A 26,693-nucleotide genomic window follows, 5' to 3' on the forward strand; every position below is an offset into this window, starting at 1 on the left:
TTTTTTTTTTTCTTCCTTTTTTTGTTAACATTCTGTAAAAACAGCTGCTATATTAGATCACAGGCTAATGCACATCATGAAATGGGGTACAACAGGGCTAAAAGACACACCTTAAGGGAAATTAGCTTTTTTTATGGTAACAAAACATAAATATAAAAGTTTTTATATATGTGTATATCAGTGACGTGCGGTGATGTCTTAAAGAGGCTAGGCACTGAGTTATGAAAGCCAGATTACCTGATTTATTGTCTAAGCTTAATAATAATACATAATAACAGTGAACGTTACGCACAAGCGCAGCATATCAAGGAATGTACAAATCAGGATGTATATAGTGTACTCTCTCTCTCTCACGCACGCGCACACACACACACACACACACACACACACACACACAAGCGCGTAAACAGTGAACGTTACGCACAAGCGCGGCATATCAAGAAATGTACAAATCAGGATGTATATAGTGTACTCTCTCTCTCTCTCGCTCTCTCTCTCACGCACACACACACACACGCACACACACACACACACACACACACACACACAAGCGCGTAAACAGTGAACGTTACGCACAAGCGCGGCATATCAAGAAATGTACAAATCAGGATGTATATAGTGTACTCTCTCTCTCTCTCGCTCTCTCTCTCACGCACACACACACACACACACACACACACACACAAGCGCACAGCCACATAGCCAATCTTTTCTTACATACCAATCAGTTTGAAATGATCGGATCATTTTTGGGCCCTTTTGCTGTACTAGTCCATCTAAGGCTGGCGTAGACCTCCCTCTTGCAATTAACTCATATTTGGAATTAAAATCGAGCTTGGAAAAATTTCTTAATTCCGTGATTACAGCCGGTGCTGTCATTTTGAATTTTGAATTTGGCGGGGATTAGGCATGTAGGCTACGCTAGCTGTGATGTAATGACGTCAGCTACGCAAATGTCCAGGAATATCTTGATTTTAATTGGTCCATGTCTGATACGTAACGGAGATGATTACGGGCATAACATATTTACGTCAAAAGGCACAGCAGATTTGTGCTTTTTGCCGTACGTGTTAAAGAATACAGGATCGAAGTGCGCATGCGCAACATGGGTTTTCCGCTTGTCGTCTGCAATGAATGGACCGTAAAAGCACTGCTTATTCTACCATTTGTTTTTAGTTGATTATGCGTAACTGCTACATTTGTCATCATAACGTCTAAACAATTGGAATAACACACATATTGCATATATAAATCACAAGAATAAAAAGTAAAAATATAAATACAAGTTTATTATTTAATAAACATTTTATTTTTGAATTTTGGCAGGGTAGGCAGTGCCTAGTTTGCCTACCCAGACCGCACGTCAGTGGTGTATATATTTATTATATATATAGAGCAACAATGTGTGAAAAGAAATAACAGGAGGTTGTTTTGGATGGCATTTATTTAATTTTTTTTAAAGTTGACGAGGGGGCCTTAACCCCAAACCTGTGGTAAAGGCTCCTTCATTGGGGTAAAAGGCACCCAGTGGGGTTATTTTGATATAGTGTAGATACCAGAGCAATAGGGCTCAACTTATGAAAATTATTTTGAGACAGCAAGATGCGATTGAGGAACAAATTAAGATAATGCTCAAAAAACAACTACTTCAGAAAATGATCACATAAATGTGATTTCAAATTGGCATTTCATTACACCTCAAGTATTATATAAACAAATTAATCTCCATTGTGATTGGATCAGTCAATGCGAGTCCAATTTCAAAATCTTTTATAACAAATCAATTCACCCCACTTAAGAAAACATTGCATTTAATGGGGACTTTATCCCAAATACTATCCTAATACGACGGTTGAAATTTCAAAATATTCAACTTTAACAAAAATTGAAAATGCCAAGTATTTTGTCCTTTAAAATAAATGTGATTACTTCCTGGATTTTCATTAGCTTCATAAATTTGCAACATTTGAAAAATTATTAAATAATCAAATGACCTCAAAATCCAACTTTAGGCATTGCGCACAAAGACCTCATGGAACGGGAAAATGCTGGTGTATAGTGACAAACAGTTTGTCCAACAGGATGTGGTCATGTGTATGTCGCTGGGGAGAGAGGAAGCGTAAGGGCCATCACCTGGTGACTTAATGATACATAACACCTGTGTCTTGTTACAGTGATGGGCTTGAAAAAGCCACCAAGAACGCCAGTGAGGGAGAGAGAGAAGACACGAGAAACCAGAGATTGCGTGTCCTAATAAACTTTAGATTTAACTGAAAAGCCTGGCCTTGATTGGTGTAGATGAACCACTCCCTTCTTGCTCAAACCGGTTACACTGGTGCCAAAACCCAGGAAGGAAGAAAAAAAAAAAAAAAAAAAAGTCACTATGGACACCTCACCACTGGGCGAAGTCATCCGCGCCCTGGCTAGCATCCAGGAAACCCATCATAAAGCCCTGCTCGGCCAGAAGGGACGTTTCCAGAAGATCCTCCAGGCCTAGGCTCGACAGGCTCTACAGGGCTGGCTAGCTACAGGCAGATCCTCCGCCGTGACCCAAGGCAGTGACGAAGCCGCACAGCCTCCTGTCCAAGATGGGCCCTCAGGATGACCTGGAGACGTTCCTGGGCCTCTTTGATCACGCAGCCATGGCCTCCGGCTGGCCTCGGGCCCATTACTTGATACTGCTGCTCTCCTGGGAGGCACACCAACTGGAGGACCGCCTGGACTACAGAAAACTGAAGACCGCAGTCCTGCAACGGGTGGGTCGCACCCCTGAACAACCGCTCCCTTACGGAGTGAAGCTGGCCACCGTTTGCCTTTGTGCAACTATGTTTCAACAGGACAAGTGATAAATTCTTACGAACACACACAGTTTCCATCTGGGCTTACTTCTAAGTTGAGAGCTTGTGGACCCTGAGAAAAACCCAGCATCCAAATTAATGCTGAAGAATTCTCTAAAGTTTTCCATTTCCTCTTAATTGGAGACGTGTGCATTCCAGTTTAGTTTTAGAAATATTGGCTGACCATTTCAAAAAGGTTAAACTCAAACATCCTATACTTCTCATCACTAGCAGGTCTCCACACTCTTCAGATGGAATGAAGCTCTACTGAACTGAATCCTATACTTGTGGAGGGTTAAATAAACATAACATGGAGTATCCCAAAGATCCAGGAAACCATGCCGTCCATGTAACTAATTAACTTCCATTTTCTTGATCTTAAACAAAAAAAAAAAAAAAAGCCAAGAACAAAATTTACTTTGCCAAAGTCTTCTGAAGGATTAATATCCAAACTCAAAACATCCTTGGTTGAGCTGACGTTGGATTGGCTTCCAGATTCTGCTCAAACAGACGCTTAGACAAACAAGGCATAACAATTCCCTTGTACCATAAACTCAATTTCAGTCAGGCATGAGATCACATGGAGAAAAACCTTGCACTAACTTCATGTAAATAAGCCATTCAAATTCAGTGTCTTGATCTGAGTGACTCATTATTGGCCCAAATCAGTTTCACACTTGAAAGGGTGAAAAATCATTTGCGATCAACCCACTTGAGTTATGGGAATGGTTTCCCCGTTCTCAATATGCCATCAAGGTAGGTCATCTTTTAAATGCCCATGTTTTAAGGCAGGTTACTCATTCCTGCAAAGTCCAGCTCCAACTGTAGTTGGACACACCTGAACCAGACAACTAATAACCATTTGGTAATACATGCAGAAACGAATCAATTTGAAAACATGCTCTACAAAAGTCAAGATTGGACATTTAATCTACTGTATCAAAACGAGGCATACATAAGCACACACACCATTGTTCTAGCGGTGTTATGCATTTAATAAATGGCAGAAAAAACAAAAGAAAAAAACGAGGATTGGGCAAGTCATAGACATCAAGGAAATTTTGGTGCAAACTGGCAACGGGGCAAGCCCTGCCATTGGCCACCTGGTCCACATTTGGCCACTGATGCACCAATCATATGACAGTCAGCCTTGCAGATGATGATAACAGTATCGTTGGGTTTGTACGATGGGTTGGCTCCACCTTTTATCACTCCATTTTCAACCACGGGTGCTGAACAGGTCACGGATTCTGGACTCAAACACTGAAAACCAGAGAAACAGAACACTACATTCAGGAAGGTCACATTGGGTGACCATGTAGGTTAACCAAAAACACATTTATAGGGGTGAATCATAATCTTCACTTTTCAATGAAAAGCTCACATGCACAAACAGGAACCTTATTACATTGGTCAAAAGCCAAGTGCCTTTTATGCCAGGAGGAAAAGACTGAACTTCAGCAATTACTTTGAATCTAATGCACAAATTGTGTAATTTGATACTGGATTTTAGAGTCTCTTACAGCCAAAAGTTGTGATATTGCAAATGGATATTTTAATTCTACAGTTCAAATTTCAGTGAGGCGCTGTTCTGTGGACACGCTGCCATTTTCAGCACTGTGGCTCGCAGCATTCAACTGAACAAATGGTTACCAGAGTGGGTTGCTGAGAACTATTAAAATCAGCACACAGCGACAGACGTCAAGAAATAGTCCATTATTTTATCTAAATCAACCAACCAACCAACGGTTGTCTTGCTAATTGCAATCAATGTAATGAACACCCCTGATCTAGATGTAGAATATAGGCCTCGTAAAGAAAATTACTAGTTTATCAATAGACTATCTTTCAGATAAACGAAGATGGTTTTTCACCCAGCCCAATTGATAACATTGCTTTAATCTCACATCAAACCCAATAATCTCAGTGACAGGCTAAATTGTAGAAATCTAGCAAACAGAAATATGAAATTGACCTCAATGTGTTTCTTCAAATTAGAGGCAGGATTAATGCTGATATCTGGCTTGAGCAAGAAAAACTCCCATAACGTAGTCAAGCAATTGGCCTTATTCCACTGCGAAAAGCCCTTTTAGGTTCAGCTGTGATGTTCAAGTGTTGGAGACATCCTCCACAACAAAAAACAGTTGGTGCCAGATCTACAGCTACCGTTCAAGTTTATGTGAGATTTGATGAGTCACGAGACTCTCCCTAGTCAATCATGTTGCTAGATAGAAATACAATCAGGACAGGGTAGCGAACACAGACAGTGGGAAAAATAGTGCAGTAACAGTACAGTTACAGCACTTTAAAAATGGTTTACTTTTACTGGAGTACATTTTAACAACTCTTGGGAAATAGAAGTTACAGTAACGAGTGTATTTGTAATTCGTTACTTTACACATTACATCTACAGTTAGAACATATGCAAAATATCAAAAACAATCTTCAATTTCAAAGATGGGTTGACACCAGCCCTAGCCCAGCATCCAAAGCTTACACGCAGCTGCACTGCGACAGAAAGAGATGCCGAAGGCCAGATGTCCAACTAAGAGGACAAGTACATCAGGGTCTCTTGTTTGAGAAATGGATAACTCACATGGCCTCAGACAGCTTCATTGAATTCTACCCGCTCAACAGTAAAGAGAACTCCAGGGTGCAGGGCTTACGGGAAGAATTGCAAAGAAATAAACTTTTGAAAAAAAAAAAAAAAAAAGTTAATGGGCAAAGACATTGGACAAGACAGCCACACCTATGGCAAGTGCTAAAGGAAGCTTGGGGTGAAATGTCACCCTGAGTATCTGGACAAACTAAGCTAGAAAGCCAAGGATCTGCAAAGCAGTCATTGTTGCACATGGAGGATTAAGTTCTGAAATTCTCAAATTGTAAAAGTTTCATTGTGATCAGATGAATGCCACTTTTAGAAGTACCGATTGCCTTCCATAGGAGCAAAATGTGTACATTATTCCAAACATTTGGGTAGGCAGTGTAGGCATCAATTAGATGTCAGTCATGTCTCAATTAGGTTGACCCAGGAAGATCTGTTAAAGCTTAACATTGGTGCCAATACAAGTGTGAAATCAGTCTTGCACCTTAATCTCACACCTGAAGATCACCTACCGGGCACACAGGTGGGAACTTTTGGCATCCAGGAACCATCTGCTCCACAGCGGACTTGCTGTGCTCCATTCAGCTTGAATCCAGGAGCGCAGGTGATCTGAACAACGGTGTTAAACACAACCGCTTGCGGGGAAACCTGACCATTGGCAACGGAAATTGCTGGACATTTCACCACTGAGGAACCAGAAAAGGAGATCAGAGCATCACGTGCAGGTTTTTAAATGGTTTCACTAGCTGTCAAAGCGCACATGTAGTGAGCACCATTTTAACAAATAGTAACCAGGCCAATTATATGAATGCCAATGAGCCGTTGATGCAAATGTGGGTGGAAAACTAATTTTATGCACCTCAAATTGGGGCTGGGCAATCGAACTGAACTTAAAAAAAAGAAAAAAAAAAAAAGCCTGCGACTAAATTTGGTCTCCATTTAAAGTAAAATAAGCAAAGTCAATACAAAAGGTTTGCAAGAACTTGCAGTAAAAATATATTTACCAGCCACTAAAATTACAATTTAAAAAAAAAAAAAAAAAAAAAAAAAGCGTATGGCACTCAATGGCTTGCACATAATCTCTGGAAGAATAGAAAATAAAAATGAGAACTGTATATTGATTAATAGTTGATTGACAGACAGATGGGCAGATGTCTTACCAAGGCATTTCATCTTCAAGGGAGACCAGTGTCCTTCCATACAGTGCGATATTGGACTTCCGCCTGTTGGCGTGTAACCTGGAGCGCATTTATAATTCACAACCTGCCCATTGTTGAACCCAGATTTAGTACCATAGCAGCCAACCAGCTGCATTTCCGGATAAACCAGTGGTTCACCACACTCTTTTTGACACTCTAAGGTGGACAAACAGACATAGAATTTCAAAGCACAGCAAAACTAAACTGAAAAATGGTAAAATTTGATCCTCAATTTAATAAATATAGCTTTAAGATATGGTACATTTTCTCATGAGCACTTACATGAGATAAAGAATTGGGTCACATTAGTAACCTTGTAAGAGCCTTATTCTACACAGAGGGCACCCTCATTGGGGCAGCCATGTTAGGATCACATGACCAAACAATTATAAAATGTGATGGGCCTGGATGCACATAGACCAAGACAACATGAATGAAAACGGAGTGCACCTTTAATAGGTCCATACAATCAAAAACTATTTGATCCCAACGAACAAATTATACAATCTAAAATTGTTTAGAGAACCAAATTATCTAACTTAAGATTGTACATGAAAACACTCCCAACTTAATTTGCCTTCCACAGCATGTGTAATTGGACTTTATCTCAAAGCCATTACATTACTGCTATACGGCCATAATGACAAGAGTTAAGCATGATTTGTAGTATTTTGCACTTATCATATACCAAATTCTACTAAGATAAGATAACAACTACTTACCCACAAAGTGTGCAAATACTAATATCATTACAGTTCCCCAAATCAGTGCCATTTTCTTGACGCTCTGCAGCTCTTCGTGTCAACTGAATGCTTCTGTCTGATCCAAACAAACCTTGCCTTAATTAAAATAGGCTGCTATCCCATAACACCTGCATCCAATCTAACAATCCTCCAATCGCAATCAAACACTGTGCGCATGCTCCGTAAATTCTCTGCCTCATTGCTTGCGCTCAAAAGTGGCGGAAACAGAGAAACTGAGGGAATATCTCGGACATTTTTAACAGCTGATTACAAGGCATGAAAGTAATTTTTTTATATCTGATATTTTTTAGAAGACTAACCCTCATTTTTTGCACCTTTTAAATTTTAACAATATCTCTTTAATGCTGAGATGTAAAGAGAATTGTACTTAAAGGGTAACTAAACACCTGCTCAGAGTCTGACTCCACCCACTAGAAATATATGAAAATGCTGGAAAAGTGGGCAGACCCCGGCGGGGATAGAGGGAACGAACCGAGTGCGGGGCTGAGCGGGGGCACCTGAGGCCCTGTCCCAAATGGCACACTTCGGACTTGTGGACTTCCTCAGAGTCCACACTTCGGTGACGTCATGTAGTGCAGACTTATAGGGCCCCTCGCGCAAGTCCACAAGGGCGCATTGAGAAGTATTTTTGGTACAGACTCGATCCTGAAGCGTGGTTATTGTTGGACAGGAGCTGCAGGTTCGGTTCGGGGAAATATGCTGCCTATTGTTGTTGTTTTTACTATTGTGTTTGCGAGATGGCTTGCCATGCAGAGAAATCACATTTATACGCTCCGACGTCGTAGAAGACAAGATTATTTTTCATGCATACAAATGCTGATGTTATGCACGGAGGAAAGGCAAGCAAGTAAATGTTATTGACTTTGTAGATAAACATATAACTTGTCAAAAGTCGTTCATGAATTAAGTCATTATTATTTGATTTACTGTTTAATTTTCTTTTTTCTTTATATACAAATATATATATGTATTTTATATTTTTTTATGTGTACCTTGTTTTTTTTAAGTCGTTTTTTCTCTTTTTCTTTTCTTTTCTCTTGTCTTGTATTAATCAATACCAGTGAAAGGTGAGGCTCATTCCATTTGATTGCTAATATGGTTGATGACCATAATGTTTGTATAAACTGTAGGTAACAACTTCTAAAATGTACAGTGTACACAGTCATAAAAACCATAATGATACTTAAATATTTTCTTCTCAGCCATGTTATCAATTGTCTGTGTCCGTGAGCGAAAGCGCTCTTCACACCAGTTGTCTGATTGGCCTTTCGCAAGGACTCCTGGGTACTTGAAGTGCGTGAAGCCTGGATCTATGCGGGCTTCGCGGAAGACCGCTTCAAGGGTACAAAGGGGGCGCTGCTGAGCACACTTAAAGTCCCCGTGAACCGGAAGTTGCAAATGACTTTTCTCCATTGTTGTGACGTATTTCTGAGAGAAACGGAATACTAAATGAGGCAAAATAGTGGGCGTGGCTTTTTTTTCCAACTAGCACCTGATTGGATCTAAAAAAGTAGGTGTTTCATTCAGAAATGGAGGCAGATCTTAACGCAAGTTTACAATCGGTTGTTGAGGATTACTCGCCGCCTGAAACACCGCCAGCAGTCCCCTTCCTGCAGCAGGAGGAGGAAGATGAAGAAGAACAGGAACACACGGAGGATAATTTCGATCACGGGGGAATCAGACCTTACATGTTTGAGCCGTTACATGCGGAGGGTTCGAATGGTAAAAAGTGTTCCGTGAGTGTCACAACCAAAAATGCACCTCCTCGCCATCTCTCCTTTCACACGCTGTCAATGCTCGCAAACACACAGGCAGCCTGTCTACTGTCAGTTGGAGGGGCGTGGTTACGGATGTTAAGGAGACACCTAAACCGTCAAACCTACGTCATCAGGCAAGGTCCTCCAATGCAGAGGGGCGGGGAATTTTCAGATTTTGATTAAAGATTAGGAAGCCAAATTTTTTTTTTGTGTGGATTGACTTGCATGGATGAATTGTTCACCACAAAACGATCAATTTAGGCAAACAAAGTAAGAATGGTCAATTTTGAATTCATGGGGACTTTAAGAGCGTTAAAATGCTAAATGGGACGGCCTACGGACTCGTAGACTCAGCGAGCACGCGCAATTTAAGTCCACGAGACCGAAAGTCCGCATGAAGTGCGCCATTTGGGACAGGGCTTGAGACTCGTAGTGACGGATTAATTGTCAGCTGCTGTCAGACTCTATGTTATTATTATTCCTCACACGGTCGCAAGACGACATGTACATGAATCTGGCGTGGTGAGCTGGAACCTGCTTACGTCAGCCGTCACCGCTTACGTCACGAAGTACCGCAACAGCCAATAGGAAAATTCAACTGCAGTAGCCACCGTTCAACCTGAAGAGGGCAGCACTCAGACGTTTTTACACCATATATTGTAGAATTAAAACACTTTATACACAAATGTCAAAACAATTACTTGAATCAATGACCAGTACTAATAAAGCCCCATGCTTACAGATCATTAACTAAAAAAAGTTGGTTTAGGGTTTAGTTACCCTTTAATCCATCTATGGTCAGGGGGGAAATACCTCGTTTTGCTATTTTCCAGCGCAATTCGGATGCAAATATTTCTTTTCATTTCTTTTTTCCTTTAAAATATTGTTTATTGTTTTTATGTTTGCATTTTCCATAAAAAAATAACATGATACAAGATATGAACATTTACATCAAATTGGTCTTCTCACGACATGCTGCTATTTTACATTTAAACATGGTGAGTTGATGCCAAAGTATTATAGGTCATTTGACCTAAGTAAGAACCCTAAACTTTCAAGCTCCAAATTGCACATAAAGGCAGCAAAAAAGTAACCCATATGACTCCAGTGTTTAAATTCATGTCAGGTTTGATAGGTGTGTGTGAGAAACATTTCTAATATATAAATATTAGGCAAAGATAAATATTTGCCCTTTTTTTTTATTATAAATCTTTCACTTTAAAACTCGTTTTGTTTCATTCACGTTTTAATACATATTGCCACCTATTGGGCAGGAAGGAAAATGTATTGTTGAGATCTATAGTTATAGTTGAGATCCGGGCTCTTGGCTGGCTATGGCAGAACACTGGAGCTGTTGGATTGCCTGCTTTGGAGGCGTGGGCTAAGGGTGTGTCCTTGGAAGACTTCTGCCTGGCAGTGCATATTTTAATGCCATGTCAGAAATCAAGGCTATTTTCATGGCAGGAACTTTGTATATAAAGGGTTTAAGTTTTCATCAAGTACAGAAAGAATTTTATAATTAAAAATGGGTAAAACTGTTTCAACAGGACAAGTGATAAAAATTCTTAACCTTTTCCTGGTGAAACCTTAAACAATACCTCAAAGAGCTTACTGAATAAAACAGTCATCTTCCATTAAAAGCAGGACAGACTAGGAAGATATGTTAAAGAGACAAGGGAGTCTTGCAGTAATGACATCATGGTGGTTTCTCGTCTTTCAGAATAAATGTGTGTGAGTCTTGAGTGGCCTATTTGACACCTGTTGTACCCATCTGCCAATAATTGCAGTGATTTTAAAGTGCTTCAGAGATTCCTAGGTGGACATTCCCATAGCATCAGCAACTGTCTGAGTCTTGTTCCCTGGGACCCACCATTACACGCATAACCATACAGTTTTATAGAGTAAAGATCGAACTTATTTTAGTGACCGTAGCAAATAATTTAACAATGATGGGCAACAGATATCCACCCTAAATCTGCTCAACTACACAATTATCCCATCCATTTTTGTCTTTGAAAAGAGATTTGTGGACAATGGACTAGGGCTAAATTTGAGACTACACCACTGCAAGTCACAAATGGGATCTGGAATCCTTGGGACCTGTTTCCATTGAATTTGAAGGTGATCTACACGCAGCACAATGAAGCCATGAAACCAGTCATTCTTTCCCATGTCAGAAATGTCTCATTGGCAGGCCCAGACAGAATCTGTGCATACAGAACCCACCAGTTTCCATCTAGGCCTACTTCCATGTAGCGATTGAACTAGTGGACCCAGAGAAAAACCCAGCAACCAAATTAATGCTGAAGAATTCTGAAATTTCCCCATTTCCATTTTTAAATGGAGATGGTGTGCATTCCCATTTAGTTAGAAATATTGGCTTTGACCATTTCTAAAAAGGTCAAACTTCTCAAATCCCATCCTTATAACTAGCAGGTTTCCACTCATCTTCAGATGGAACGAAGCTCTACTGAACTGGGATCTGAATCCTGCGCTTGTGGAGGGTTAAATAATGACATTTAACATGGAGTATCCCAAAGATCAAGGAAACTGTGCTGCCCGTATAACTAATGATCTTCCACTTTCTTGATCTAAAAAAAGCAAACTAAATATACTTGGATATTAATCCTTCAGAAGGCTTCAGCAAACTCAAAACATTCTTAGTTGATCTGACGTTGGATTTGCTTCCAAATTCTGATCATAAACAGACAAGTCAAGAATGAGTCATGTCAAGTTTGGTCACGTTTATGCATTTAATACATCAAGGATTGGTCAAGTCATAGCATCAAGGGAATTTTGCTGTGAAGCGGCAACGGGGCAAGCCCTGCCATTGGCCATCTGGTCCACATTTAGCCACTGATGCACCAATCATATGACAGCCAGCTTTGCAGATGATGATAACAGTATCATTGGGTTCATACGATGGCTTGGCTCCACCTTTTATCACTCCATTTTCAACCACGGGTGCTGAACAGTTCACAGATTCTGGACTCTGAAATACTGAAAACCAGAGAAACGGAACACTACATTTAGGAAAGTCACATTGGGTGTTCATGTAGGTAAACCAAAAACATTTGTAGGGGTGAATCATAATCTTCACTTTTCAATGAAGCTCACATGCACAAACAGGAACCTTATTACATTGGCCGACAACCAAAAGTGCCATTTTATGCCAGGAGGAAAAGACTGAACTTCAGCAATTACTTTGAATCTAATGCACGAATTGTGTAATTTGTTACTGAATTTTAGAGTCTCTTACAGCCAAATGTTGCGATTTGCAAAAGGATGTTTAATTACAGTCTGAATTTGCACTTCAGTGAAGAGCTGCTCGTGTGGACACGCTGCTATTAACAGCACTGTGGCTCGCAGTATTCAACTGAACAAATGGTTACCAGAGTGGGTTACAGAGAACCATTACAAACTTTGCTCACAATGGCAGTAGAAACACAGGAATAAAAAGGAAAACCTCTACCTGGCTCACAGGTGGGAACATTTGGCATCCAGGAACCATCTGCTCCACAGCGGAGTTGCTGTGCTCCATTCAGATTGAATCCAGGAGAGCAGGTGATCTGAACAACGGTGTTAAACACGACCGCTTGTGGGGCAACCTGACCATTGGCGACGTAAATGTCTGGACATGTTACTGAGGAACAAGAGAAAGCAGCATGTGGAAAAATTGATACAGAGAGTCTAGATTCCGCATCTGGCAGTAGAAACACAAATAAAAAAAAAATCCCCTACCAGTCTCACAGGTGGGAACATTTGGCATCCAGGAACCATCTGCTCCACAGCAGAGTTGCTGTGCTCCATTCAGATTGAATCCAGGAGAGCAGGTGATCTGAACAACGGTGTTAAACACGACCGCTTGTGGGGCAACCTCACCATTGGCGACGTAAATGTCTGGACAAGTTACTGAGGAACAGAAAGAGAGATAAGCATGTGGATAAACATTGGAGTTGGTTTCTCTCCATATCTAAAGACCATCTGGGAGTCTTGCCACGGTCTTGGGCTTAGCAACATCATCCATTTTATTTTCATAGTAAATCTAAATTCAGTTGTGCAATGCCTACTAGAACACTGGTAAAATGTAGCTAACAGAAAATACAGTTTGTGCCAGCCAACGTGCATATTAGTTGAACATTGGTGCCCTTTAACCACCTCCAAACAGTCAGAGTACTTCATTAAATCGGCAGCATTATACACCTAAATACAAGTCTACATGCACCTGCGCTTCTGCCACACACTGCTTATGCTGGCAGTTTGAATAGTGCATTCAGTTAATGCTGCTTGCGTGCACCTGAAGAGCACCTACCTGGCTCACAAGTGGGAACATTTGACATCCAGGAACCATCTGCTCCACAGCGGAGTTGCTGCGCTCCATTCAGACTGAATCCAGGAGAGCAGGTGATCTGAACAACGTTGTTAAACACGACCGCTTGTGGGGCAACCTCACCATTGGCGACGTAAATGTCTGGACAAGTTACTGAGGAACAAGAGAAAGCAGCATGTGGAAAAAGAGCCTCGATTCCTCATCTACACAACATCATTCGAATGCATGATGCACAGTTTTCTGAAGTTTGTGACTGTAGAGCAATGTTTATTGCAGAACATTCCAAAGATGACACTTTTCTAGCAGGCATTCGAAAAAACAAAAAGCAATTTTATCAGCTCTTTCCTGGTAATTTATTATACAAATTAACTCCACATCAGGGGTCAGTATTATATTACAGTAACACTTTTAAAGCCAATCAAGTTATTCATCTAAAGTCATGAGTGGTTCTCTCGTTTCCTTGTTTGATTAATAGCCTTTATATAACAGCCAACTAGACGGTGCTCAATTCATGTACACTTGAAGGCCAACAAGATAAATTCACTTTTGACGAAGATGGGCACAGCAATAGCGCTCAAACATTAGAGCCTGTCAAACCGCGCACAGCGACAGAAGTCACAAAAGTCCATTATTTTATCTAGATCAACCAACGGTCATCTTGGTAAATGCGATCAATGAAATGAACACCCCTGTTCTAGAGGTACAATATAGGACTAGTATAGAAAATTACCCATTTATCAAAATCGGACATCTTTTTCAGATAAAAAGGTTATCACCCAGCCCTATTGATAACATTGCATTAATCTCAGTAATAGAAAGCTAATTTACAGGCTAAGTTATAGACAACCTAGCAAACAAAATAATGAAATTTACCTCGATATGTTTCTTCAAATTAGAGGCAGGATTAATGCTGATATCTGGCTTGAGCAAGTTAAACTCACATGAGTCAAGCAATTGGACTTTTTCCACTGCGAAAAGGCTTTTCAGGTGTTGAAGACATCCTCCACATATTAAAATAAAGTGCTGGATCTACAGCTGCAATTAAAGTTTTATTTACATGCGATTTGATGGGAAGTCACGACTCTCCCTAGTCAATCATGTTGCTAGATAGAAATACAATCAGAACAGGGTAGCGAACACAGACAGTGGGATAATAGCGCAGTAAAAGTACAGATACAGCACTTAAAATGTACTCCAGTAAAAGTTAAACTACAAGTACCATTTCCCAAGAATTGCAGTTACAGTAATGCAGGTATTTGTAATTACTGTACACTGCGGTCTACAGGTAGAACATATGCCAAATATCAAAACAATCTTCAATTTCAATGATAGGTTCACCCAGTCCCAAGCACAGCATCCAAAGCTTACAAGCAGTTGAACTGCAGCTGCAAAGAGCTGTGCTGCATACAGAGACAGTGTAAAGACCGTGACCAGTTAATATTGGCACCAAAAGAAGTGCCAATTAACACTCTTTGCTGGTGCAAAACAGCTCATATGCCTCAAATCTCTAGCACACCTGTAGATCACCTACCTGGCTCACAGGTGGGAATGTTTGGCGTCCAGGAACCATCAGCTCCACAACGGATTAATTGTGCTCCGTTCAGTACAAACCCACGATCGCAGAAGATCTGGACAACAGCTTTAAATGAAACCGCTTGTGGGGCAGCCACACCATTGGCGACGACTACGACTGGACATTTCACTGAGGAAACAGAAGCATCCAATAAGCAGCAAGCACAGACTCTGCGCAGTAGTCAGTAAGAGCATGAAAGAAATCAGTAGGCCTTACAGCCAATACACCAGCAGCCAAAAGTTGGGAAAGTACAGAATTAGCGGTTTTGAGGAAATTGGTACTTTATTTCACCAAAGTGGCATTCAATGGATCACGAAGTATAGTCAGGACACTACTGAATTTACAAAAACAGCACCATCACTATCTGAAGTTGTTTGATCAAATCTAGACATGCCCCATGTCCAGCAACCAGCAAACAACTTATCGTCAAGTAATCATGCCAAATTGCTAAAATAAAATAAACCCCTTGCCATTATATCAAACACAGTTGAAAGCTATTTGGTTTGTTAAATTAAACTCATTTAATCCTTGTTTTTTAGTTGCCACAGTATGCAATAGACTGGGATATCTGAAGGTCAATAAATGCAAAAAGAAACAGCTTTGTCTAGAAACAACAGTTTCCAACAAGGACAGAAAGACATGTGGAAGGCCAGATGTCCAACTAAGATGATAAGTACATCAGTGTCTCTAGTTTGAGAAATGGACGCCTCACGTGTCCCCAGCGGACAGCTTCATTGAATTCTAGCCGCTCAAACCCAATTTCATGTACAACAGTAAAGCGAACTCAGGGGTGCAGGGCTTCTGGGAAGAATTGCAAAGACGGGCGCTTTTTAAAAGAAAAATAAAAATAAAATAGTTTAGAGTGGGCAAAGACATTGGACAGGTGTTCTGGATCTCAAACCCATTGAGCGTTTGTGGGATCAACTAGACCAGTGCCTGACAAGACAAACACACCTACGGCAAGTGCTACAGGAAGCTTGGGGTGAAAGGTCACCCCGAATATCCAGACAAACGGAGCTAGAATGCAAAGGATCAGCAAAGCAGTCATTGCTGCACATGGATTGAAAACTGTGGTTCAAGTTCAGAAAAATTCTCAAATTGTAATCAATTTCACATTAATGTCCGGACTATACATTGTGATCAGATGAATGCCACTTTAGAAGTACCGATTGCCTTCCATAGAGCAAAAGGTGTACATTATTCCAAACTTCTGGTAGGCAGTGTAGGCATCAATTAGATGTCGGTCATGTCTCAATTAGGTTGATGCAGGAAGATCTGTAACAGGTTAACATGGGTGCCAATATAAATGTGTGAAATCAGTCTTGCACCTTAAGATCACCTACCGGGCTCACAGGTGGGAATGTTTGGAGTCCAGAAACCATCTGCTCCACAGCGGACTTGCTGTGCTCCATTCAGCTTGAATCCAGGAGCACAAGTGATCTGAACAACTGCATTAAACAAGACCGCTTGTGGGGAAACCCGTCCATTGGTGATGACAATGGACGGACATTTCACTGTAGAACCAGAAAGAGCAGTAGGTGGATTCACTAGACAAGATTTCAGTTCAAGTTACACCATTCACCAAGGTTTCACTCATCTACAGAATAACTGGAGACTCCCCTTTACACTGTTGCATTTGGTTTGCTCTATGGGGCGTTTGTAAAGCAGCAATTTATTCCTAATTTGAAACACTGCTCTGGAACAAACACTATACAAATTATACTAAACTGAGATCACCCAACAGAAAAGGATAGTTTCCCCTTCCACTGCACATGTACCTTCAGCACCTCAATCTCTGGCACACCTGAAGATCACCTACCTGGCTTACAGGTGGGAACATTTGGAATCCAGGAACCATCTGCTCCACAGCGGAGTTTCTGCCCTCCATTCAGCTTAAAGCCAGGAGCGCAGGTGATCTGAACAACGGTGTTAAACACAACCGCTTGCGTGGAAACCTGACCATTGGCAACGGAAATTGCTGGACATTTCACTACTGAGGAACCAGAAAAGGAGTTCAGAGAATCACGTGCAGGTTTTTAAATGGTTTCACTAGCTGTCAAAGCTCACATGTAGTGAGCACCATTTTAACAAACCGTTTACATGAATGCCAATGAGCCGTTGATGGAAAACAAATTTTATGCACCTCAAATTGGGGATGGGCAATCTAACTGAAAAAAAAATCTTGCGACTAAATTTGGGCTCCAATTAAAGTAAAATCAGCAAAGTCAATACAAAAGGTCTGCAAGAACTGGCAGTACAAATATATTTAGCAAACACTAAATTACAGTGTTATATGGCACTCATTGGCTTGCACATAATCTCTGGAAGAATAGAAAACACAAATATGAAAGAACTGCATATTGATAGATGTTTGACAGACGGGTAGATGTCTTACTATGGCATATTTTACTTCCTTTTGCTAGCGTGTAACCTGGATCGCATTTAAACTCCACATCCTGCCCTTTCTTGAACACCGATTTAGAACGACCATCATCCAGCTGCATTTGCGGAGAATCCTCTGGTTCAACACAATCTGAGGTGGACAAACAGACATAGAATTTCAAATCACAGCAACACAAATTGAAAAAGGTGTACATTTGTCCCCCCAAAACACACACACTGTAATTCTCATGAGCACTCACATGAGATGAAGACATGGGTCACATTAGTAACCTTATAGGAGCGATTTTATTCTACAGAGAGGACACCCATGTTAGGATCACATGACCAAATAATAATAAAATGTGATGGGCCTGGATGCACATAGATACAAGTCCAAGACAATATGAAAACTGAGTGCACCTTTAACAGGGCCATACAAAAACAATTTTGATCCCAACTAACACATTTTACAAACTAAAATAATATTAGGAACCAAATTATCTAGCTTAAGATTGTATATGAAAACACTCCTAATTTAATTTGAACTAAAAGCCATTACATTACTGCTATATGGCCATAATGACAAGCGTGAAGCATGATTTGTAGTATTTCGCACTTATCATATACCAAATTCTACCAAGATAACAACCACTTACCCACAAAGTGTGCAAATACTAATATCATTACAGTTCCCCAAATCAGTGCCATTTTCTTGACGATCTGCAGCTCTTCGTGTCAACCGAATGCTTCTGTCTAATCCAAACAAACCTTGCCTTAATTAAAATAGGCTGCTATCCCAGAACACCTGCATCCAATCTAACAATCCTCCAATCGCAATCAAACACTGTGCGCATGCGCCGTAAATTCTCAGCCTCATTGCTTGCGCTAAAAAGTGGCGGGAACAGAGAAACTGAGCGAATATTTCAGACATTTTTAACAGCTGATTACAAGGCATGAAAGTATTTTTTTTATATCTGATATTTTTTTAGAAGACTAACCCTAATTTTTGACACCTTTTAAATTTTAACAATATCTCTTTTATTCTGAGATGTAAAAAGAACAGAGAATTGTACTTAATTCTTCTATGAATGCAAATATTCCTTTTCAAAAATAACATGATACAAGATATGCACATTTACATCAAATTGGTCTTCTCACGACATGCTGCTATTTTACATTTAAACATGGTGAGTTGCTGCCAAAGTATTTATAGGTCATTTGACCTAAGAACCCTAAACTTTCAAGCTCCAAATTAAACAAAGGCAGCAAAAAAGTAACCCATATGACTCCAGTGTTTAGTTTCATGTCAACAGAAGCGATATGATAGGTGTGTGTGTAATATATAAATATTAGGCAAAGGGCAAAGATAAATATTTGCCCTTTTTTATTTTTTACTATAAATCTTTCACTTTAAAACTCATTTTGTTTTATTAACGTTTTAATACATATTGCCACCTATTGGGCAGGAAGGAAAATGTATTGTTGAGATCTATAGTTATAGTTGAGATCCGGGCTCTTGGCTGGCTATGGCAGAACACTGGAGCTGTTGGATTGCCTGCTTTGGAGGCGTGGGCTAAGGGTGTGTCCTTGGAAGACTTCTACCTGGCAGTGCGTATTTTAGGGCCATGTCAGAAATCAAGGATATTTTCATGGCAGGAACTTTGTATATAAAGGGTTTAAGTTTTCAAGTACAGAAAGAATTTTATAATTAAAAATGGGTAAAACTATGTTTCAACAGGACAAGTGATAAAAATTCTTAACCTTTTCCTGCTGAAACCTTAAATAATCCCTCAAAGAGCTTACTGAATAAAACCGTCATCTACTTACATTACAAGCAGGACAGACTAGGAAGATATGTTAAAGAGACAAGGGAGTCTTGCAGTAATGACATGGTGGTTTCTCGCCTTTCAGAATAAATATATGTGTGAGTCTTGAGTGGCCTAGTCGACACCTGTTGTACCCATCTGCCAATAATTTCAGTGACTTAAGTGCTTCAGAGATAGGCATTCCTAGGTGGACATTCCCATAGCATCAGCAACTGTCTGAGTCTTGTTTCCTGGGACCCACCATTACAGGCATAACCATACAGTTTTCTAGAGTAAAGAAAAAACACATTTTAATGACAGTAGCAAAGAACGTAACTTAACATGGGCAACAGATATCCACCCCAAATCTGCTGAACTACACAATTATTTTCCCATCAATTTTTATCTTTGAAAATAGATGTGTGGACAATGGATTAGATTTGAGACCACAACACTAAGTCACGAATGGGATCTGGAATCCTTGGGACCTGTTTCCACTGAATTTGAAGGTGATCCACACGCAGCACAATCGAGCCATGAAACCAGTCATTCTTTCCCATGTCTGAAATGTCTCATTGGCAGGTCCAGACAGAATCTGTGCATACAGAACACACCAGTTTCCATCTGGGCCTACTTCCATGTAGCGATTGAACTAGTGGACCCAGAGAAAAACCCAGCAACCAAATTAATGCTGAAGAATTGTCCCCATTTCCTCTTAAATTGAGACTGTGTGCATTCCCGTTTACAGAAATATTGGCTTGACCATTTCTAAAAAGGTTAAACTTGTCAAATCAAATCCTTATCACTAGCAGGTCTCCACTCATCTTCAGATGGAACGAAGCTCTACTGAAATGCAATCTGAATCCTGCGCGTGGAGGGTTAAATAACGACATTTAACATGGAGTATCCCAAAGATCCAGGAAACTGTGCTGCCCGTATAACTAATGATCTTCCACTTTCTTGATCGAAAAAAGCAAACCAAATATACTTTACTGAAGCCTTCTGAAGGATTAATATCCAAACACAAAAAAAAAAAAAATTCTTATTTGATCTGACGTTGGATTTGCTTCCAAATTCTGATCATAAACAGACAAGTCAAGAATGAGCCATGTCAAGTTTGGTCACGTTTATGCATTTAATACATCAAGGATTGGTCAAGTCATAGCATCAAGGGAATTTTGCTGTGAAACGGCAATGGGGCAAGCCCTGCCATTGGCCATCTGGTCCACATTTGGCCACTGATGCACCAATCATACGACAGCCAGCTTTGATGATAACAGTATCGTTGGGTTCGTACGATGGCTTGGCTCCACCTTTTACCACTCCATTTTCAACCACGGGTGCTGAACAGGTCACGGATTCTGGACTCTGAAATACTGAAAACCAGAGAAACAGAACACTACATTCAGGAAGGTCACATTGGGTGCTCATGTAGGTAAACCAAAAACACATATGTAGGGGAGAATCATAATCTTCACTTTTCAATAAAGCTCACATGCACAAACAGGAACCTTATTACATTGGCCGACACCCAAAAGTGCCATTTTATGCCAAGAGGAAGACTGAACTTCAGCAATTACTTTAAAATTCAGTAACAAATTACACAATTCGTGCATTAGATTGAGTCTCACAGCCAGAAGTTGTGATTTGCAAAAGGATGTTTAATTCTACAGTCTGAATTTGCACTTCAGTGAAGAACTGCTCGTGTGGACACGCTGCTATTAACAGCACTGTGGCTCGCAGTATTCAACTGAACAAATGTTTACCAGAGTGGGTTACGGAGAACCATTACAAACTTTGCTCACAATGGCAGTAGAAACAGGAATAAAAAGGACATAGCCCTACCTGGCTCACAGGTGGGAACATTTGACGTCCAGGAACCATCTGCTCCACAGCGGAGTTGCTGTGCTCCATTCAGACTGAATCCAGGAGAGCAGGTGATCTGAACAACAGTGTTAAACACGACCGCTTGTGGGGCAACCTCACCATTGGCGACGTAAATGTCTGGACAGGTCACTGAGGAACAGAGCATCATGGGGAGGAAAAAAATAAATAGAAATATTAATTTCAAAAGACTGCAGGTGTTTAAAAATTCAATAATAACTCCCATAATTGCCTTTACAAGTGCCGTTTACGGGTCACAAAATATGAAAGGCAACAGACATTGTGCATGTGGGTGACCATGTAGGGGAGCAACCAGCAAAACAGACCCAGGAAAAACCCTGCACAACAGTGAACTAATCTGTTAACCTTGGGTCAGAAAGAGAGAAACAGGCCTTACACCAAATAGAGCACCCCTAGATCACCTACCTGGCTCACAGGTGGGAATGTTTGGCGTCCAGGAACCATCAGCTCCACAACGGATTAATTGTGCTCCGTTCAGTACAAACCCACGATCGCAGAAGATCTGGACAACGGCTTTAAATGAAACCGCTTGTGGGGGCAACCACACCATTGGCGACCACTACGACTGGACATTTCACTGAGGAAACAGAAGCATCCTATAAGCATCAAGCACAGACTCTGCGCAGTAGTCAGTAAGAGCATGAAAGAAATCAGTAGGCCTTACAGCCAGTACACCGGCAGCCAAAAGTTGGGAAAGTACAGATTTAGCAGTTGAGGAAATTGGTACTTTATTTCACCAAAGTGGCATTCAATGGATCACGAAGTATAGTCAGGACACCACTGAATTTACAAAAACAGCACCATCACTATCTGAAGTGGTTTGATCAAATCTAGACGGGCCCCATGTCCAGCAACCGTCAAACAACTTATCGTCAAGTAATCATGCCAAATTGCTAATAAAAAAAAAAAAAAAACCTTGCCATTATATCAAATGCAGTTGAAAGCTATTTGGTTTGTTAAATGAAGCTCATTTAATCTTTGTTATTTAGTTGCCACAGTATGCAATAGACTGGGATATCTTAAGGTCAATAAATGGCAAAAAGAAACCGCTTTGTCTAGAAACTCCATACAATGCTTGAAATTGCCAAAACTGAAGATTTCATACAAAAGGTGTTCACTACATTCATCAAAGGCTTTAGGACAACGGTTTCCAACAAGGACAGAAAGACATGTGGAACGCCAGATGTCCAACTAAGATGATAAGTACATCAGTGTCTCTAGTTTGAGAAATGGACACCTCATGTGTCCCCAGCGGACAGATTCATTGAATTCTAGCCCCTCAAACCAAATTTCATGTAGAACAGTAAAGCGAACTCAGGGGTGCAGGGCTTCTGGGAAGAATTGCAAAGAAAGACGCTTTTAAAAAGAAAAAAAAAAAAAAAAGTTTAGAGTGGGCAAAGACATCGGACAGGTGTTCTGGATCTCAAACCCATTGAGCGTTTGTGGGATCAACTAGACCAGTGCCTGACAAGACAAACACACCTACGGCAAGTGCTACAGGAAGCTTGGGGTGAAAGGTCACCCCGAATATCCAGACAAACGGAGCTAGAATGCAAAGGATCAGCAAAGCAGTCATTGCTGCACATGGATTGAAAACTGTGGTTCAAGTTCAGAAAATTCTCAAATTGTAATAAATTCCACATTAATGTCCAGACTATACATTGTGATCAGATGAATGCCACTTTAGAAGTACCGATTGCCTTCCATAGAGCATAATGTGTACATTATTCCAAACTCTGGGTAGGCAGTGTAGGCATCAATTAGATGTCGGTCATGTCTCAATTAGGTTGATGCAGGAAGATCTGTAACCGGTTAACATGGGTGCCAATATAAATGTGTGAAATCCGTCTTGCACCATAATCTCACACCTAAAGATCACCTACCGGGCACACAGGTGGGAATGTTTGGAGCAGCAATTTATTCCTAATTTTGAAACACTGCTCTGGAACAAACACTATACAAATTATACTAAACTGAGATCACCCAACAGATAAGGATAGTTTTTCCTTCCACTGCACATGTACCTTCAGCACCTCAATCTCTGGCACACCTGAAGATCACCTACCTGGCTTACAGGTGGGTACATTTGGCATCAAGGAACCATCTGCTCCACAGCGGAGTTTCTGCCCTCCATTCAGCTTAAGTCCAGGAGCGCAGGTGATCTGAACAACGGTGTTAAACACAACTGCTTGCGTGGAAACCTGACCATTGGCGACGAAAATTGCTGGACATTTCACCACTGAGGAACCAGAAAAGGAGTTCAGAGAATCACGCGCAGGTTTTTAAATGGTTTCACTAGCTGTCAAAGCTCACATGTAGTGAGCACCATTTAACAAACCATTTATATGAATGCCAATGAGCCATTGATGGAAAACTAATTTTATGCACCTCAAATTGGGGATGGGCAATCTAACTGGGAAAAAAAAAAAAAAAGCAAAGCTTGCAACTAAGTCTCCAATTAAAGTAATATCAGCAAAGTCAATACAAAAGGTCTGCAAGAACTCACAGTAAAAATATATTTAGCAAACACTAAGTTACAGTGTTATATGGCACTCATTGGCTTGCACATAATCTCTGGAAGAATAGAAAACACAAATATGAAAGAACTGCATATTGATAGATGTTTGACAGACGGGTAGATGTCTTACTATGGCATATTTTACTTCCAGCTGTTAGCGTGTAACCTGGATCGCATTTAAAATCCACATCCTGCCCTTTGTTGAACACCGATTTAGAACGACCGTCATCCAGCTGCATTTGCGGAGAATCCTCTGCTTCAACACAATCTGAGGTGAACAAACAGACATAGAATTTCAAATCACAGCAACACAAACTGAAAAAGCTGTACATTTGCCACCCTTCCCCAAATTTTACTAAAATAAGATAACAACTACTTACCCACAAAGTGAGCAAATACTAATATCATTACAGTTCCTCAAATCAGTGCCATTTTCTTGACGCTCTGCAGATCTTCGTGTCAACTGAACACTTCTGTCTGATCCAAACAAACCTTGCCTTAATTATAATAGACTACTATCCCAGAACACCTGCATCCAATCTAACAATCCTCCAATCGCAATCAAACACTGTGCGCATGCGCCGTAAATTATCTGCCTCATTGCTTGCGCTCAAAAGTGGTGGGAACAGAGAAACTGAGCGAATATCTCCGACATTTTTAACAGCTGATTACAAGGAATTAGAGTATTTATATATATATGATAGTTTTGAGAAGACTAACCCTAATTTTTGACACCTTTTAAATTTTAACAATATCTGTTTTATTCTGAGGTGTAAAAAGAACAGAGACTTGTACTTAATCCTTCTATGGTCAGGGGGGAAATACCTCGTTTTGCTATTTTCCAGCGCAATTCGGATGCAAATATTTCTTTTCAGTTTTTTTCCCCTTCAAAATATTGTTTATTGTTTTTAAGTTTGCATTTCCCATAAAAAAAATGTAAATATGAACATGGTGAAAGATAGGAACATTTTCATCAAATTGGTCTTCTCACGACATGCTGCTATTTTACATTTAAACATCGTGAGTTGATGCCAATGTTTTTATAGGTCATTTGACCTAAGTAAGAAGAACCCTTTTGCAATATTTTCCAAAGAAATTTGGCCACCTCAACCCACCCTGTCTCTCAAATATCCGCTAGGAAAATATAAAGACCATTTAAAGGGATAGTTCACCCATTAATGAAAATGATCTAATCATTTACTCACCCTCATGCCATCCCAGATGTGTATGACTTTCTTCTGCAGAACAGAAATTACACTTTGTAGAGGAATATCTCAGCTTTGTAGGTTCATACAACGCAAGTGAATGGTGACCAAATCTTTCAAGCTCCAAATTGCACATAAAATAAAATAAATACAACTATGAATAACATGCTGTACATGAGTGGAAATAAATACTTCAGTAAATGTGGATACTTTAAGAAACAGGTTATCCCAAAATCACAATTGTCATTGTGCCATAATATGTACATGCATGGGGGGTCAGGACATTTTGATGAAATTTTCGCCCCTGCACACAACATGCTGCTGAGAGTCACAAACTCAGAGAAGAGACTCACTGTAATTGTAACAGTTACCTTGTCTTGTTTTTTCCGTTGCCCTTTGTTTTTCATTTTTGTCACTTTTGTAGTTCCTTAGTTTTCACTTTTGGCACCCTTGTAGCTCCTTAGTCTTGTTTTCCCTCGTGTTCACTGTTCATTGTTTTCACCTGCCCTTGTTAATTTGCCTTTGGTTTCTGTTAATCACCTTGTCATATAGTTTGTGTTCTGTTTGTTCACTGGCCCCTTTGTCCCATGTTTTTGTATTTATATCCTTGTTTTTGGTTCAGTCCTTGTCTGTTGTTGAATGTTGTTGTTAGTCTGGAATGTTTCCCCTGCCCGTGGTTTTGCTCAGTCTTGTGTTTATTTCCCCATTGAGGGTTTTTCCCTTTGTTCCCATATTTTCCGTGTACCTGCCTTGTTTGTTTTGTTATCAATAAAAGTTGAACTGCATTTGGAACCGCATCACCTCGTCTGCCTTTGCTGCCTCATTCATAACAGTAATAGCGTTCTTATTTTACAGGCAAATGGTGGAGTCAGAGGCAGCGGAAACAGTCAACATGAGTATTTTATTACTCTTCAGCATCGTTCACAAAACTCAAACAAAAGGGCACTCAGTGTCCAATTAAAGCACACAAACGAGTCATGTAGTCTTATCGCGCACACACACAGGAACAGTTTCTCTCTGGTCCCTCTCTTTCTGCCGACTGATGCCCTTTGTCGGCCTTTTCAGGTCTCTTTCTTCCATCACTAACGATAACGACAGCCCAGGTGATGAACCTTACCGCTCTCCCTATCTCACAGACAGACACACGATCATGACCCCATGATCCCCCCCCCCAGTCTGCCAACCACCCCCCGACTTTTTGTGGAGAGAAAGTCAGCCACAGCCATCTGCGTCCCCGGTCTGTAGATCACCTCGAATTTAAATGGCTGAAGTGCCAGGTACCAACGGCAGAGCCATTGGAGCGGGGCGTGATCTGAGCAGAGGGTGAAGGCCTGCCCCAGCCGGTAGTAGCGGAGGGTGAGGACTCCTCGATAGTACTGTACGTGGTTTCCCTCATGCAGAGCTTGCGACTTACGAACAGTACAGGCCGTTCCTCCCCTCCCACCTCCTGTGAGAGCACCACCCCCAGCCCCCTGTCGGATGCATCCGTCTGCAAAATATAATATAAATGTAAAAGCGGTCCCCCAGAAAGCGCAGACTTTACTTTTATGAAAGTCTGTTAGCACGACTCCGTCCACTGGACCGGATCGGGTGCCACCTTTCTAGTACGATCAGTCAACGGGCTGGTGACGTCTGAGAAACTAGGCACAAACCTAGGGTAGCAGCCAGCCAGCCTCAAAAACTGTCTTGCCTATTTCTTGGTCTTGGGCCTCAGGAAGGCCACGATCACTGCGGTTTTGTTACCTGGCGTCACACCTGTCCGTGACCCAAGTGGAACCCCAGATACTGAGGTTCCACCTGCCCAATTTCGCAT

The 26,693-nt window shown here is 40.8% G+C and overlaps 1 protein-coding gene across 1 annotated transcript; it reads right to left on the reverse strand.

Moving 5' to 3' along the window:
* Positions 1–4,056: 4,056 nt before the first annotated feature.
* On the reverse strand, positions 4,057–26,693 carry LOC127623964 (sushi, von Willebrand factor type A, EGF and pentraxin domain-containing protein 1-like). Its single transcript, XM_052098536.1, has 16 exons — positions 26,624–26,693; positions 23,821–23,943; positions 23,223–23,396; positions 21,098–21,268; positions 20,509–20,628; positions 17,476–17,598; positions 16,885–17,058; positions 16,409–16,579; positions 15,024–15,194; positions 13,475–13,645; positions 12,904–13,074; positions 12,635–12,805; positions 12,028–12,162; positions 6,603–6,797; positions 5,955–6,128; positions 4,057–4,100 (listed from the first exon to the last, which is right to left on the reverse strand). The coding sequence occupies exons 1-16, from the start codon at positions 26,691–26,693 to the stop codon at positions 4,057–4,059; spliced, it is 2,358 nt and encodes a 785-aa protein (XP_051954496.1).

The sequence above is a fragment of the Xyrauchen texanus genome, chromosome 30 (genome assembly GCF_025860055.1).
Source record: "Xyrauchen texanus isolate HMW12.3.18 chromosome 30, RBS_HiC_50CHRs, whole genome shotgun sequence".
Taxonomy (NCBI): domain Eukaryota; kingdom Metazoa; phylum Chordata; class Actinopteri; order Cypriniformes; family Catostomidae; genus Xyrauchen; species Xyrauchen texanus.